Source organism: Aythya marila (assembly GCF_965140915.1).
Source record: "Aythya marila genome assembly, chromosome: 2".
In the NCBI taxonomy this organism is placed as follows: domain Eukaryota; kingdom Metazoa; phylum Chordata; class Aves; order Anseriformes; family Anatidae; genus Aythya; species Aythya marila.
The window spans coordinates 108,462,443-108,480,081 of record NC_139043.1 but is presented as its reverse complement, the minus strand read 5'-3'; the positions used below and the strand labels follow the sequence as shown (position 1 = coordinate 108,480,081).

Below are 17,639 nucleotides of genomic sequence, written 5' to 3'. Positions count from 1 at the left end.
TTTAAAAAGTTAATCTACTCCAGACCATAAAAACACAGTCACATGGTATTTCTTTATTCCAACCATTGTGTTTAGTAACACAACATAATACATCTTTGTACAGCATAAAGAATTCTGCTGGCTATTCATCGGACATAAACAAGTATATAAAGCCCAAAAGGAAGAAGACTGCTATAGTCAGCAACTAAAAATAACGAGAAAGAAGAAAGTTAGTCATAATGTTCTAAATAAATCCTGTTACCCTCTATAGGAAAGTATATTTCAAAATTCAGCAATAGCCTATATTCTTTTTGAATGTACAATTCACTAATCGTAGAATGGTTTCAGTTGGAAAGGACCTTAAAGACCACCTAGTCCCAACCCCTCTGCTACTGGGGGCACAGGGATTTTCAAGGATTATCAAGGACTAAGGACCCCTCTCTCATTCACTGCAAAGGCAGACAAAACCTAGGGGCCAGATAGGACTTGATGGCTTCTCCATACACACAAAAAAGGATTATGCATTTCCAGGTTATACTTCTTCAGTACTGATCACTCTTCGTTTCACATAAAAAGCAGGCTAGTCCTTGGTGTCATACACACTGGTGAAACCCCATGTAGATCAATCATGTTTCATGATTACATGAGCAAGGCCTGCCATATGATGTTAAAATTAGTAAGAAGTCACTATGAAGGGCAAAGTGTGAAAAATCACTGTGAAGGGCAAAATCACTTTCAGATTTACAGAACACACAGAGTGCAAGGTACTACACAAAGATCCTCTGCAGAAGTATATTAGTTCTTCACCTCTCTACTGTTTTTTTTACTATGCCAGTTCCTTGCCAGCAGTCAAGCATCCTCTGCTGCTGTAGACCTCCATGATAAAACAGTTTTCAAATCCTTTGGTTATTAGTAAGACAGCTGTGCTAACTGAAGCTAAATCAAACAGTCAGACCCAAGAAAAAAAAGCCCATGGGAAAACAGACTATGTAATTATTTCCTACTGTAGAAACATGCACGGAATTAGTGTTTGGAGAATGAAAATACATGAGGATTTCATTGTAAGGAACAGAAGAGTCTCTTTCTCACCTAGTGCAGTGAACATGGCTTCAACCCCTGCAAAAGCAGTACCTTAGAAGCATTAAAGCTTGCCTACTCAGGGGTCTGTCTGATGACATACATGTAATCTGCAACCTTACCTTCACAGACAGGGAAAGAGTGGTGGCCAGGCTGACAGCTGTCACACTGAAGTCCACGTACCCCTGAGCGACAAAGACACCTTCCACGAAAATCACAGACTTCAGGACGGGTACCCGCTGAGTTACACTCACACACTGCAACCAAGCAAAGAATTTTCAGAGGCAGTCTCTGCAGAAGTGCTCTTTTATTATTACACAAATAAATAAATAAAAGCCACTCCCCAATGATCAAGAGGACCAAACTCTTCTCCTCACATTCATTTAGTTTCGTAACAGCTTTTATTGATCGCCAGCATCAGTAAGAATTCAGTATTGAGGGAGATATAAAGGAAAATCTGTTAGAGAGAAAGAATCTGGCTTAAAGTAACTATTGCATTCAATGTCAGGGTTGAAGCACACTTAGCCTGTCCCCACTCAGGACAGATGCATCAATATGGTATGCTGACTACTGAAAGTAGCTCCAGTCTTTTTTAAGACTAAAATTAAACTATTTATGGTTTGGATTTATAGTCTCTGGAGGAAGCAGTTAATAAAATCAGCAGTATAGAGCTGATTAATTGAAATGCTTTAAAAACAGTCAGTTTTCTGGTATTGATTAGAAAGGGCAGCTTGATACATGAAAGTGAGGTTGCAAACTAAAGTTAAACATAAATTTCCCCCCAAAAAGGATAAGCAACAGAAATGCTTCCATTGGTATTCTAAATTTCATCAGGAATAATATTATTAAATTCACTCTCAAACTACAATCCAACAGCTGCATCACAAAATAGACAGCAATCAATGTAATAGAGGCATTTTTAGATAGGAATCACTCCTCATCCAGTTTTTCTTTTTTGACTTCTGTGAGTTTTGGGAGACTCCCTTATAAACACATCTCCATGGCAAAAGAATTTCATAACTCTGAATAAAGCTTGGATTTTTGGATATGCTTGCTGAAAGGGAATGTTTTGGCTTACTCTGGCAGTCATGAAAAAAAGCCATTGCACAGGTATCACAGGAAAAACCCTGAAATCCAGTTCGACATCTGCACTGTCCTGTATTTCCATTACAGTCACTACCAAGAACTCCTGTGCCGTGGAACTGGCGTGCTGAAGAGCACATTTGTAAAGAAAACATTTGCAGCATTACAATCTTAGAGTTGGCATTTCACTTGGAAGCTAAATGTTGGCATTTACACCAGGGCTCAGTCTCCAAGAGTAAAAGAAATTATGGAACTTACGCAGACACTGGGGGCCAAAATACCCTGGTTTGCAGCCACCTTCTAGTTATTACAGGAAATAAAAGAAAGAAAGGAACAGAAGTTAGTGCACAAAACCATGCAACTCCTTGTATTTTTGCATGGAAAAACAGATCAGTACTTAGTAATTATTACTCTTGAATCACCAAAATTATTCATATGACCTTTACGTGCAAATCTCGCTTAAAAATAATAAATTGTTTAGTTTGCCAGAAGTAACATACAACTTCTAGACACAGAAGCTTCCATTTAGAGATACCTGCCTTTCCTAAGCCTTCAGACTGAGGTGCTACTTGTTGAAAATGTAAATGGCTTAAGCTCTGTTTACTCCTGATTATATTTACTTGTTTTATCAATGCATTTTTTTTCTTCTTCTTTTTAAAACACTACAAGAGAAGAAAACATGCAACAGAGCACACCCAGAGGCCTACCAGGGCAATTATTTTTGATGCCATATGAACAAGATGATAGTTGGCTACGGGAGACTAAAGTTTTGTAGGCTGTAACAGCAACTGCATACCCTTTCAAGCAAACAATTAGAACTTGTAGATACATAAATGGATGTACACCGTCTACTTATATCCAAGGGCCTGCTACATTCGCAGAAGAAAAGACTTTCATTTGCCAGTGTAAACTCCAGTTCTATTAAACTAATAGAAAATAATGGGGAAACACATTGTTTTTAGGATATGACAAAGGTTGCTAGATTTTTTAAAGTTTTTAATCCTGAAGTACGTTACTAGTATGCATTTGATTTAGCGCTGGCTGTGAGATGTCTCGGTTCTGCAGTATAACGATATACACTAAAATACAAAAGCCCACCAAGGGAATCACTTTATGCATTTCAGACAGCTTTGCAGTGGGATAAATAAGAAATATGTAGCCCTCTTAGAAATCCAAGTTCTTCACAACGTACAATTCGCCAGGTGCAAGAGGCGAGTCCATAAACAGAGGGCAATTAGCCTTAAGAAAGAGATTTACACTGCAAAGCAGCTGACAAGTTGTACGTGTCAGAAAGCCTTGATGGATCTATTCACAGGCATCAAACAGGATGGTCAGCTTCTTCTGCAGATGTTTGCCAGAGGCTCAAACTTATTTTGATCCATAACTCTTTCTGGAAGTATCCCACTAAACTGTTTAATATGAACAAGACTATAAGATGAACTTCTGGTGAGAACAAAGGCTCTCTGAAAGATAAATATCAACACTGTCAAAACTACTACATAAATCTCCATGAAAGAACACGCACCACTAAAATAGTGAAAAGTTGTGACACAGCGGAAAAAAAGTGGTAGGAAAAAAAAAAAAAAAAAAAAAAAAAGAACTTGCCTATTATGTCACCAGCTATAGCATCGCTTGGATTTGGAGAAGTGAAAGGATATACAGGAATACCTTTAAAACAAAAGAAATGATAAGGTGTATTTGAAACAGACACATTTATTTCACTAAAATTCTTGACAGATAATGAAGGTCTGTCCTGTCAATACAAAGAGCATGATTAATTTATCTTAAATTAATCAGGAGCATTAGATTTCATTCTATTGCCATTTTTAGTAAATGGAAGCACTCAGCAATTCTATCACATCATTTTTCTCATTTTATTTTCTTTGGATTTGCTAACTCCTTTCCCTCAATCACTTCTTTAAAAAAAATGAAAGAAACTGTAACCCTTCCTTCATGGCTGACAGTTTTATACTCTGCCAGGAGGGTCTTTCCAACATTACACTGGCACCATTTTAGAATTATTTTTAATTATTTTAGAATCTTCTGAAATCCCACAAACATGGTTTATTAGGCATAAAAGTTCCAAATCCTTGGAGGCCTCAAGGAAAACACACAACCACTCTCTCCCCCATCTCTCACTAGTCATGTTCTACTTTTTAGTCCAAGTGAGTTATAGACTCTAGACTCTCTGAATGTCTTAAATGAATTCAGAATTCTGAGAATGAAACACAATCTATCTGATTTTCAAGTAACCACTGTTTTGCAAAGTAGACCAGACTACCTTCTGTGTTATGACAACTGATTTATTCGAATGTGTATGCTTGAGAATCTGAAACACCAGATGTTCAAATCAAACAGTTCAACCAAACCCACTGTAATTAAAACATCTAACTCTTTAAAGCACGTTTAAAATTCTGGAGAACAGACATTTTTATTTGCATACTTACGGATACAAAATGGAAAACTATAGAAACCATCAGCACAGCGTTCACAGTTTTCTCCTTGGAAATTCTGCTTACAGAAACAGCGGCCAGAGCCTTCTTCACAGCCCTCTGCATGCTCTGAGTTACAGCTGCAGGCTAAGCAAGTTTGAGAAAATAAGCACTTTTGGGAAAGGTTTCATTTGCCTTCTATAGCAGTGCACAATGGCATTGTAATGTCATTTGCAGTTGTGAATGTGTCATTATTTAAAGAATTAACATTCACATTCTGTTTCATATTTTCTGAGTACTCTAGATCACAGAATTAATCTTTATGGTATCCCTTAGAAGTAAGATTTACACCATTTTCTTAGACTGTTTGTCTGTTTGTTTGCTTCAGAATTCAGAATGCTGCGTGTTATTGCTCCACAGCACTGCAGCATCTATCCTTTCTGTGGCTTCTGCTCCTTCTCTCTAGGCAGAGAGAAGTCTCTAGTCTAGGCAGAGCACCATGCTCTTGTACACCTTCCCTTACACACTACATATGACATTATAGCAGCATTCCCACAGCTCTGCTGACCTCCCATTTATTTCAATATCCAAACACAACAAACCATAGCTTCCTCCTACTTGTCACAAAGTTCTGTCAGCCTGTTTGTAATTTAATCCTTAGTTCTTACCTATACTCAGTTCATCTTTTTTAAAAGCTCTATTTCTAATCATCCTATTGCATTATTATTATAGATGCTAGGTTGAGCAGTAGATAGATTAGGAGTAGCCATCATTATCACCTTTGGAGCTATATGGTAATATTTTCAAGTGACCAAAAGACAAAAGATACCTTATATGTATGTAAGAGAACCAAGAGAAGCAGGGTCATGAGGATATGAGATGAGAGCAGCTTCTCAGAGGTCATGCCAGCTCACTGTGGGGTGTGTAGGGTCCTACCTCCTCATCAGCCTTTTATGGCTTACTTCCTCCCATTGTCCTACTGCTAGTCTGAAGCTTTAGGTTCATATGACACATACGTTGAGAAGATTATCATTAAAAGAGTCAAAACCAACACAGGAAGTGGTTTGCAGTTGTTTTCCGACATCTTTTGGACGTTTTATTCTTCACTATGAGAAGATGCCAAATAGAGAAGGACTTACGTATACAGCCATCAGGAGCACTTGCTGGAACACCATATGGACGGTAATAACCTCTTGCACACTTCTCACAGTTAATACCAGCTGTATTATGCTGTGCAAAATAAAGCAAAAGGAGAATATGAGATACAAAGGGGAACCGGGAAGGAGAATTAAGAAACAATAGCATCCTTAACGCTGTCACTATACACAACTAAGAAAGGACCAGCACAGAAAAATAAAAAAAGAATATTACTGCAACAAAGACAACATTTGTCATTTGGTGTACTTTAACAACATACAGCTTCCTGAATCATGGTATTCTCACATAAAGTAACCGAATTTTAACTTTAAAACATTATGAAAATGACATATTTAACAAAAAATTAATTTCATTCTAAGAAAAAAAAAATCCCTTTTACACTATTATCAGATATCCATTGATTTTTATAGGGCTTTCTTATCACAGTGCCTACATCATTCAGACAACTGCATTGTTTATTTTTCCTCATCCTGTATATTACTTCTTGAATATCCTTTATCCAAAATCAGCAATGTCAAAATACATCCAAACCTGATCAGCCTACAGGAAACAAAAGTAAAATAAACAAAACAGATCTACCATTAGGAAAACAAACATCTCTGCAAACTTTTTTTAGACACACAGAAAGAAACACCGTAAGTAATTTAAGCACAGAAAAAATAAATATATCTCCTGTGAACAAAGTCCTGAGCGTATTTCAACTCTTGCTCTAAAGCTCTCTCTTGTGGTGAGGGTGCCAGGAGCACGCAGCAGTGATGGCATTCAGAAGTTGAGCAAAGAGCTGTCACAGGGCATTCTCGTGGGCCAATTTGTCTCATGAGCAGGGGACAAGAAATAAGGATAAACCCTGCCCTGGAACAACAAAAGCAGCAAGCACCTGCTCCCAGCTCCCGCTTGCTGTTCACTTCCTTCTTAGGGAGTGCTGCAACACAGGGCTGCAAACAGGACTTCACGGGGCAGCTGGCAGGGCAGTTCATTAGCAGGGCACCCAGGACGTTGCTGTTTGTGGTTGGTGCTCTCCGTTTGGGCAATAGCTCTGGGTTCTGCTTCCAGCTCTGCCAGGAGCTTCCTCTAACATCTTCAGATCTGAACTACTGCCGAGAAAGGCTAATGCTGGAGTAGGGGAGGTGATGCTCACATCACACAGCAGGTGGAGATACAGTATTTGTTGCAGCACCTAGACCACAGAGCGGCCCAACATCTCTGCTCAAGACTGTAGGACTCCTCCCAGAGTCGCAGGATGCTGCTGTCTGGGTCTGGGGTTACACAAGAGGGTCTGGCTCTCTCCCTGGTGCTGGGGCAGGTGATGAACCTGTGCAGAGCTTGTGGGTAAGGATCAGAGGATGTACCAGCCCAGTTGATCACAGAATCACGGAATTGTAGGGGTTGGAAGGGACCTCAAGACATCATCGGGTCTAACCTCCCTGCCTGATATTGCAGTAGGTGTCTGTTACAGAGAGCCTGAACGAAAAGGCAAATGAAGCCTTCTTTAAGCAGCTACAGAAAGCCCTGCAATCACAGGCTTTTGGTACTCATGGATGACTTTAACCATCCCAGTATCGGCTGAAAGGGCAATGCAGCTGGGTGCAGGCAACCCAGGAGTTAATTTGAACATATCAAAGGCAATTTTTGGGATGCCAGGGCTCTTGAACCACTTAGAGATACTCTGTTCAAAGTGACACTGACAAACAAGGAAGAACCGATAGAAGATGTGAGGCTGAGGGCAGCCTTGGCTGCAGCGACCATGAGACTGAATTTTAAGGCCCTTAAACAAGTAAGCAAGACAAATAGCAGAATTACAATCTTGGGTTTCAGAAAAGCAGATTTGGGCTTGTACAGGTATCTGCTTGGCAAGATCCTATGTGAAACTGCACTGAAGGGGAAAGGAGTCCAGAAGAGCTAGCTGACTTTCAAGGACAGTCTCCTTAGCCCAAGAATTGTCTTTTCCAATATGCAGAAAGTCGAGCAAGGAAGGCAGAAGGCCAGCATGAATAAACATTGAGATCCTGATTGATCTCAAACTAAGAAAGGAAGTACAGAGAAGCTGGAGGTAGGGACAATCTACCTGGGAGAAACACAAAGACACTGCCCATAATAATGGAGTTAAACAAGCCGAAGGTCACACGGAGTTAAAATTAGCAAGGGAGGTGAAGAGCAATGAGAGGTTTCTCAGAGGTGTACAGGAATAGGACAAGAAGCAACAGACCCAGATCAGAGCATGGAAAATTCCAATTAGATATTACAGGGAAAACATTATTATGAGGGTTGTCAAACACTGAAGCAGGTTGCCATCAGTGAGCTTGGCAACACTCAAGGCTTGACTGGACAAGTCCCTGAGCAGCCTGATCTAATCAGACCTGCTTTGAGCACGGGGTTGGACTATGCGATTTCCAGAGCTCCTTTCCAACCTAAATTATGCTCTGATTCTATGTTTATTGTCTCTCCTGAAGCTGTGAAATAGTTAAAATAAAAGAGACTGTGAAAAGTACAATATTCAATACTATTACTGTCTGACACATTCAATATTCATTCAACCATCCGTTTCTTTTGCTTTTTTTTTCCCTGACGTAAGCAGAAAAAGTAAATTAAAATCCATGTACTTTGCTGATAAAAAAATATGCTATAATTAGATTTATGGTAAACTCATTTAATCTAGCACAACTCCCACAAAATTAGGTTACAAACAACTAATATCAATCATACAACCACAGACCCATAGACTTACAGATTTAAATTAATTTGGGTCTTTTATATCCTGGAAGCAATTTAAGAAAAATGCTCTTTCATGAACAAAGAACTGACAGAAAGGACCAAGATGATAAATATGACCAGACTGCATGAACAATTTCTGCAAAGAAATATCAATTGGAAGACAAAGAGCATTTATTTCACTCATGCTAGTAAAAATAATTCTCTCTTCTGACTGCTTCTTGGACAATATCTTATACTGTGGCAATAAGATGGAAAACACCCTAAACATTTTACTGGACATCCCCTTTTTTGTTGCTTAAATACAGCTGTATTTTAAATGCACAGCATGGTAATAGACAAATCATTATATGCAGGTGTCATAGGAGTATAGGTTTTATGATAATTTTCCCTCCAAATTACATTCTGGTCAGCTGTTTGTTATCAGACAGACCTGACAACAAAAGGAAGACAATCTTTAAAATCAGTATTTAACTGTATTTAACCCTGAGATTATTGAAACAATGACTAATTTAGATTGGAAGACACCTCAGGAGGTCAAGTGGTCCAATCTCACTCAAAGCAGAGATATCTCCAAGATTAGATCAAGGTGTTTAGAGTCTTGTATGATCTCTCCTGAAAGTAATTAGTCATACTAGTATAAACGTTCCTTACGATGAGAGACATTCCTTCTCTTTACAATAACATATTACTCATTAGTGACATACGGTGTAAAGTCTCTGACTCCAAATTTACATTTGTTGATTCAAACCAACTGAGTCTCTAGGGTTGTTAAGAGGCTGAAGCACACGACATGTAAGGAGAAACTCAGGAAATGGCTTTGGTTGGAGAAGAGATGGAGAAGAGATGTTTAAGGAAGGTGGGTACCTAGTAGCAGTTTTCTACTACCCAGGAGTGGGTAACAGAGAAGGCAGAGCCAAGCCTTCTCTGACATACACAGCAGGACAAAAGCCAACTGTCACAAGATGCAACTGGGGAAATTCCCACTGAACAGTAGCAAAAATCTCTTTACCATGGAAGTAATTAAGTGCTGTAATAAATTACTCAGAAACTGCATAACCTCCACCCTTAGAAATCCTCAGAACTCAGTTGGGTGTTTCTTTGTGCAAACTGATATAACTTTGCATCTACTCCTGGTCTGAGTGGAGCACTGGTCTAGATGACTTCCAGAGGTCCCTTCTACAATTCCGTATGTTTTCAATACCAAAAATTTCCTTCTTGGTATGGCCTATGCCCTCCTTTAGTCCTTCTGGTGAGGCAGAGCTCTCTGTGTTTTGCTTCAGTAAAGAACCAGCTGGACTGAGTTGGTATTTTATTTAGGAAATTTTACTTCCCTTTATTAAGCAGAGAAACATCAGAGTTCATAACAGGAAAGGGGATTTTTAGAGTTCATTTAATTGTTGTATTGTGTGGCTTTATTTGAATCACGCAAATATAATATAATTATATTATATAAATATAATTAATGCATCATTTGTTTATTAACAAGCAATGTTGTATGATGCAAATTACTTTCAGACATCTTTTACTTTGTATGATGCAAATTACTTTCAGAAATCTTTTTCCCTGCTTTGAGTACAAGTAACAATACCAGAGGAATGGAGCTATCTAGACTGGTCAGCCTCCAAACTATCAGTGTGGACACACTTCTTCAAATGACAATTACTTAAACAGACCAAAACCTTTTTACCTGGCAGTTAATGCAGACTCCTCCACCTTCGTAATGCCCGTGAATGTTTAAGCTTTCTCGACGCCGATCAACATCAGCATCGTAGTAGCAGTCAGTGGCATGCCCATAGCAATTGCAGGCTGAAAAAGTTAATATTCCAAGTCAGCTTTCATTGTGATGCTGGAATTTAGAAATGTAGCAGTGGTGAGAAAGAAACCTGGAGTATTTATTTATCCATACACTCATGTATTTGGAGTGTTCTCAAGTGCACGTATTTACTTATCAGCAACTAGATTTTCACACCAGAGACCTGGGAAGATCATCTAGACATGAGGAAAACATGGACTGCTAGGTTTGTCAGAAGAGCCAACAGCTGTACCATTTCAAAACCATATATTTATACATAAAAGCAGAACCAGGAAGCTCCAGAAGAATGGTTTCAGCAGTTTTATAAAAATAATGAAAAATATGTTCCAATGCTTTTTCTATTTTTCCACATCCAAAAATATATCCGGGCTGAAGCTGTGTGCACTAAAACTTTGTTTCAAATAAACAGTTATAGATAAGATATACATATTTGTGCATAGGAAACTTTATGAAAGAAAAAAAAAAAAAAGCTGAAAGCACAAAAGGCTTCTGTAAACATATGGTGCTAGGTGAGTTTTAATTATAAGCGTTCCAGGACTCCAGAGAAACCCTCCTACAAAATTCCTAAAGTTACAACTTTATAAAGCTATGACTTCACACTTGGGAAATCCTTCCTTCATCTAGACCAGGGGATAAGATACTCTGGAAGACAATGGATTCCTGAAAGCATGTCAAAATAAAAGTAAGAGCCCCGACCCTACTTTCCTTCTTTGGAAGGAAGCATGTCCTTCCAAGGTCATCTACCAAATGCTCCTTGGCTCTAGGGCCAAAACTTCTGTGAACTGCAAACAGCTCACAAGTATGCCTAGTAACAGTGATGGGAAATTATTTTGCCTGGTCACAGTAACAGCATTTTCTCTTACAGGTGAACAGAAAGCCCTTCTACCTCACAAAGTATTTTCTTACAACTTTGAGCCATTTGCTGACCCCCACTACTCTAGGAAACTCAGAGCAAAAGATTGGCCCTATTTCTATCAGCTCCCACCGACCTCTTTCAATCAGTTTCCCCAAAGGGACCTCAGGCTGCTGGAAAGCTTAATGAGGCTGCTTTAATTCCTCCACTACCGGCTTCCAGGAGAAGAGGCCTGCACCTGGCCAACACTTTCAACAAATCACCTTAAACAGCTAGAAGCAATCCAAACTGAAAAGGGTATTTTTTTCAGAGGTAGTTAGAAGCTAAGTTGTCTTGGCTCCAAATCTTGTCGATGATCTTTTATAAATTCATTCTTTCAAGAACACGACGTTATTTATGCTCTTTGTCTCTCTCTTCCTGGCAGAAAGTATTTTTCTTTCAAAGAGGGGAATTCAAATGAGGTTTCAAATATTGTCCAAAAATTGAGTCCCAACATGCCTATCTCTGATCAAATGTTTTAATCGTCTTTTTTTTTTTCCCCCCCAAACACTCTGTCTTAGCGCTGCAGTTTTGATTAAACAAGCAGTCTATTTATTCCTCAAACTAATTATAAAGGTGCATCTATTTGGCTTTCAGGTAAGGTTCCCTTGTTAACCGTTTGTACCCACTGGCTACACTACTCTCAGGAAAGGCAGGTAAGTTAAATTAGGCCAGACTCAAGGGAATCTAGAGGCTGCCAACACGTTTGCTCAGAAAAGGCTGTGCATGGAGATGGCTAACACAGCCGCTGTTTTCTGACAGAAGGATGCAAACACCCACGTGGGACTTCATGTACCCCTTAGGAAAAAGGGGGTCCATGTGGTCGATCTTACAGCATTACCTTTTCTTTAAGAGAATGAAATACAGGGAAGGTAGAAGAAAGCTCAAGGGGCTTCTTCAGCTTGACTATTCAGTCTGTGGGTCTAAAGCACACGTGTGGAGCAAACTCCCCACCAGGAAAATGTTTGCATCCATTTACGCCAGGTCAGCAAGAGGTGAATTCCAGCATGAAAATGGAGTGCAGCTCAGACACCTGTCAGCAGTAGCAGCCTTGAACAACTTCCCACAGCAGCATTCAGATGACATGAAGCTCAGAGGACCCTGCTTATGGGCCCAAGACAGGAAGGGCAGAAGAGCTGCATTGATTAATGAGTAACATGTGACAAGGCTAAGGCAGGACTACACTGCTGAAAGGCTTTTTCAGACCAAACACGATTCACAGTTATTAGACTGTAAATTCAAGAATGTCTGGAGAGATGACTTTTCACCCTGGTTCCTGAAACACTGGAGCATGCTTAATTCCCCAAAAAACAGATTTGCTTCTAAAAATCTGCTTTATAACACAGACTTTTGAACTGGGTTCCTTTAAAATACCAAGGATGCAGTAACTACAATGACATGAACAATGAATAACTCAGCTCCTCTTCCCAATAAAAGATAGCAAAGACTGAGTTGTTACTTCTCACAACTCCCAGTTGCAAATTATTACTAAATACTTTGCTGTTTCATAAGGGGAGCTGACTGTATCTTGCAGTACTGCACTAAGTACTCCTCATTCCCTCCGGTAACAAACAAAAAAGCCACATAGCTAAATACACAGTCCCTCCCCTTCTGCCAACAGGACGTAAAATCCAGAAGTCGGAGCAAGAGTTCTCCCTTGATTCCACTTAGAGTGACTTGTTTGAAAGTTTAATATATGCAGTCTCTACACTCTGAATACAAATAGGTAATGAGGAAGCACATTTCAAGATGCCTGTAATCTCTGCTCTGCTAGGGAGCACCCACAATTTGTCAGCAGGCAGCTAAGCCTGGGGAGAGATGTTCACCCACCATGCTACAGGAAGGTTTCCACTTTTCTCAGGCAATATTCTGACATCTGTGACTATTGTCATTGTCTAATGAGATGAGAGAAAAACATAAATAACATTCACTGCATCATTTAGTCTGTGTTACCGTATGGAAAGAATCTTCTCAGTAAAAACAAGAGGTGTCAAAGCCTAATCTGTCAGTTACGGTCCATGAACACTGCACTATGGCTAATTTTCACCCACTTGTCAAAGTCCCATTTAAACTCACGTGTTTTTAACTACTCACGTTCACATATATTTGTGTTCCCAGCTGTTGCAGGTTGCCACTGTTTTTGATTATATCCAGGACAGCAGTGGTCACAGGTTTCCCCACAAGTGTTATGCTGACATTCACACTGAAACCTACAGAAATAAAAGATTCTTAGTCCACTGAATCTGGATTTAAACTTTTTTTTTTCTTAATTTTATTGCATCCCAAAACTGACACATAATGTGAAAAAGACAGGACGTAAGTTCATGTGTAGAGAGATCAAACAGTGATACTAGAACATTTTAGAACTTCCCTAAAATTATTCAAGATTGGTTACTTTAATCATGATTATGAGCTTATTAACACAAATTAGTTATAGAAAACATTTACAACTGAATTCATTAGACTGGATTATGAAACTTTATGCTAGAATATTAAATCAAACTGATATATAGCAGCTTACAATGTACCCTATTTTAGCTTCATTCCAAGGCTCAAGCTTGTTGACCTACAGTAAATCAAAATATTTATCAACTTTCTATGCATGTCTTCATCATTTTTAATTTATGCTTTGCTTACAATAATTTTATTACTGTCTTTATTAAACCATAATCATAACTTCATCTTGTTACATTTAAAACAATTCACGTTAATCATCAAGAAAGCATAGTTCATATTTATTTTGATTTGAATAGCCTCCATAAGGGCAGGCTCTCGTTATGGGCTAGGTCTTACTATCACGCCTAGTAACTGAGTCCCAGGAGTAACAAGCAGACCTTGAGATGGGAGAGGCTTTTTCCAGCATTCCTCTGTTATCTGTGTAGCCTAATAACCAAGGGGCAATCTAATTTTCAAGTACAACCATTCTATTCTGGTAGATTTCACCCCTTCTGCACTTAGTTTTCTCTAGCATAGACATCTGAAATGGAGGCACCCATTTGCCCACTAACTCTTCATTAAAAACCAGGTTAAGAGCAAGAGCTGTTTTAAACCTGGGTCTTAAAATGTGTTTTGAATGGCCTGAATGCTCACAGTCATTTTCGTAGAACAGATGAGCCATAGAGCTTGATCTAATTCCTTGTGAAATCAACATGGATATCATAAATTTCACAGGGAAATGGAACTTTCCTATAGATTTCAGGTAAGTGTGTGACCTCTTACTATCCCTTTTTAATTCAAGCTCACTCGTAAAAAGTAACATTTGTAAACGAAGGGTAAGATAACATATTCATTCATTAAAATTAATATAATCCTGCTGCAAAGTTACTGAAATGACATTGATGTTTGCTAATAGCTCCTGTAAATATCAATAATAAGAACACAGTCAAACAATTATAGAATGTAAAGACAATTGTAAAATATCTTAGATCTACTGCAAAATGAATGCAACTATTTTTCTAAACACATATTAGTTAGAGCCAAGTGTCCAAAGGACCTAGACAAATAGTCAGCAGTCCCAAGTTCTGCTCCTACAAAATATTCAAGTAAAAAATGCAGTCTGAGTTCTACTAACTTTATGGCTGTCTTCTTCATTAATATACTAAGAATATGATACCAAAAGTCATGTTTTTCTCTTGTATCTTAATAGTCAATTCAGCTAAAATGAAGTATCATCCCACTGACAACAGGATATAGCTCATTCAATTTCTGTTTTTATTTTTTTCTAGTAGTGATCAGAAGTATTGGATCCTGTCTGAGTTCAGTTAAAATGCTCTTTACCTCCAGAAAGTTCACTAACTTTGTTACTGAGTTGGCTTTTTAATTCCTGTTGTTGCGAGATGATATCAAACCATGTTTTCCAAAAAGAATTAAGGGTTTCTAATGAGCTATTAAATTTTCCAAGCTCTTAATTTCAGTTAAAATCTAAACAGACCTTTTTATTCTTGTATTTCACATACAATAGCTCTTGACATGTTTTCATGTCAATCATTAGCAGACTCATTTTTTAAGTATAATAAAAATTTCTTCCAAGGCTACATTCGATAATAAAAAAGTTCATTTGAAAATGTTGGTGGATTTTTTTTTTCCTGATATTAAATTAATGTGATGCTCAATTTACTTACTGGTATTGGTTTTCAGCACTTTTTGCATTACATACTTCAGCATGGCCATGGCAAACACATCGACCACCAACACTGATGTCCTTTATACTGTAGTAATACTACGAAAGAATCACAAGAAATATATATGTCTTTTCTTACTTGTATTATGGCAGACATATCAACATCAGTAATTTCTATGTGGTTAAATCCTGTTAATGATAATTTTAAAGGCATGACTTTACAAAAGGCCACAGTCAGGCAACCAATAGTCAAACCTGTACTGACATTATGTCTCAGTATGAGTCCCAGCAAATCAAGCCAATACTCATGGGCTGCCTGGTAGCAACAGAACACAATTTTGGGCTTGCGTGGCTCAAACCAAATGCATACTGCTGTAGCTCTCCATTCCCCAGCTTCTACAAAGCCACCAGTGCCCAAGCCTAAAACTTGTTCAAAGCCAGCTTGACTATGGAGATGTACAGGTACAGCATTAGTTTGGGAGACCGTGGTCTGGTCAACAAGTAGGACACACTGGTAGGAGCAGCAGCTTCCCCATTCAGTCACACATGGTCACTAAACACTAGAAACCAACAGAGATCGGTGGCTCAGATAAAATCCCTGTGACTCAAGCTGGATTTGAACCTGTGACATGAAGCCGAACCACTTTGTATCTCACTCTGACGCCTTGCAGGCATCCAAGGCAACAGTAGATAAAAATTTCATCAGTTCAACTCATTGTAAATCTCAGCAGCATATACACATCAATAGTAACTTCTGCATACATTTCTGTAGCTCAGAAGTTGCTTCCTTGCCTCTTTAGTGCACCAGGCAGAACAGAAAGCTGGTTGTAATTCTGGATCTCTATGCACCCCCAAAGACAGTTAAAGGGCCAGAGAAAATGCCACTGGAGGACAAAGAGAAAAAGGGTCAGAACGTTTTGCAGTTTTGTCTCCTGTGCTTACTCATTCACAATATAGCTTCTCTAAGTGGTATAAACACCCTCTTCTTTTATGTAGGTGAAGTTGGCTGCCACAGATGAGATGCTTTTCCAGGGCAGAGAGCTTTTGAAAACCTCTCTCTCTGGCTTCTGCAAAGCTACTTTGCTCTAAGCAGGAGAAGAGCAGTAGGTGGGATATATAGACTAGGAAATAAGATCTGTATTATTTTTCACTTTCTGAACAATCTCTACTCACATATACTCACTAATTTTTTAACTGTGCCCTACCATTTTCATGCTGTAAATAAAACCTGTGCTTTCAGTATTTTCAGCACAGCTAGAAGTGACACTTTTGACTCCTGCCATCATAGCTGACTGTTGTTTTTTTTTTTTTTAATATAGTAAGACTGTCGATAGTTACGTGCAGCTTTGCAGAACTATGCTGTACTACTAACAGGAATAGTCCTGTTATTGGCTAGTAAAAAGTAAAATTAATAATAGGCCAAAACAATTAATAGGCCAAATTGCCACAGTTTAGACATAAAACATTCCCTATATAATTCAATGTGTCATGAACTCCAGCCATTAACAGAAGTCAGGCAGTCACTTGGACAGGAGAACAGAACTCGTCTGGTTTTCATCTGCTTCTCTAATAAGTTTAACACACAGACTTTCCTTATGTATATTAACTCTTTCCTAGACTTTGCAGACCTCTACAACGAAAATGTGTGATCTCTTTTAACAATTCAATAAAACACTTGTTGTTTTATTCATCTGTCCTACATCCCACGGCCATAACATCAGAAGTTTCTTACATTAAAGCTACGCTGCTTGCCAAGGAAAGTAAATACTTCTTTTACATGTGCCTGTGAGCAACATCGTAAAATTTACTTAAGACAATAGAGGTGCTTAATGGGAGTGCTATCAAGTAACTGGAACTGGTTTATGATTTTCAATACAGAAACCCACACACACTTGTGCAGTGCCTCACCCCAGGGTTTCCTCCAATTGTTACTGACTCTTCATTTGAAATAAAAAGGTTTAAAATAACAATACAATATGACGCTTGCAATCTCTCTTGATGCACTGGTCCCTTGAGGGATCTGGATTTCCTTATATTTCCCCACTAAATGAGAGTGGAACTTTGGCTATCAAGCCCCAGGATAGCCCAAAGTCCACTAAAAACACCTATGTATCTCAAACAATACGTCTACAGCTAGTAAATTTTGAGTAGGCCCTCTGATTCCTGCTCCTTCAGAAACTCAAGTAATATTTTCTGAAATCTCTCTTTGAATAAATAAGGGAAAGCAGTGTAAAATAAGGCTGGTGAGACAGCTTAGATTTTCACATTGACTCCTTATAGCTCTCGTGATGCACTCAGCTTCCTTTACTATTCAAAGTCAGCAAAAGAAGATAGCCTGTTACAAAATCATTACTTCCCCTCCATAACTACCTG

The 17,639-nt window shown here is 38.7% G+C and overlaps 1 protein-coding gene across 1 annotated transcript in view; it reads right to left on the bottom strand.

Moving 5' to 3' along the window:
* LAMA3 (laminin subunit alpha 3) overlaps positions 1-17,639 on the bottom strand; it is a gene marked incomplete at its 5' end in the record, with an annotated part of 111,087 nt that overhangs the window by 76,974 nt on the left and 16,474 nt on the right. The window contains 9 exons of the mRNA XM_082752971.1: positions 1,179-1,313; positions 2,135-2,266; positions 2,398-2,439; positions 3,745-3,807; positions 4,587-4,718; positions 5,711-5,801; positions 10,129-10,247; positions 13,241-13,356; positions 15,268-15,365. Coding sequence (XP_082609097.1) covers positions 1,179-1,313; positions 2,135-2,266; positions 2,398-2,439; positions 3,745-3,807; positions 4,587-4,718; positions 5,711-5,801; positions 10,129-10,247; positions 13,241-13,356; positions 15,268-15,365 — 928 coding nt within the window. The remainder of the gene's footprint in view (positions 1-1,178; positions 1,314-2,134; positions 2,267-2,397; positions 2,440-3,744; positions 3,808-4,586; positions 4,719-5,710; positions 5,802-10,128; positions 10,248-13,240; positions 13,357-15,267; positions 15,366-17,639) is intronic.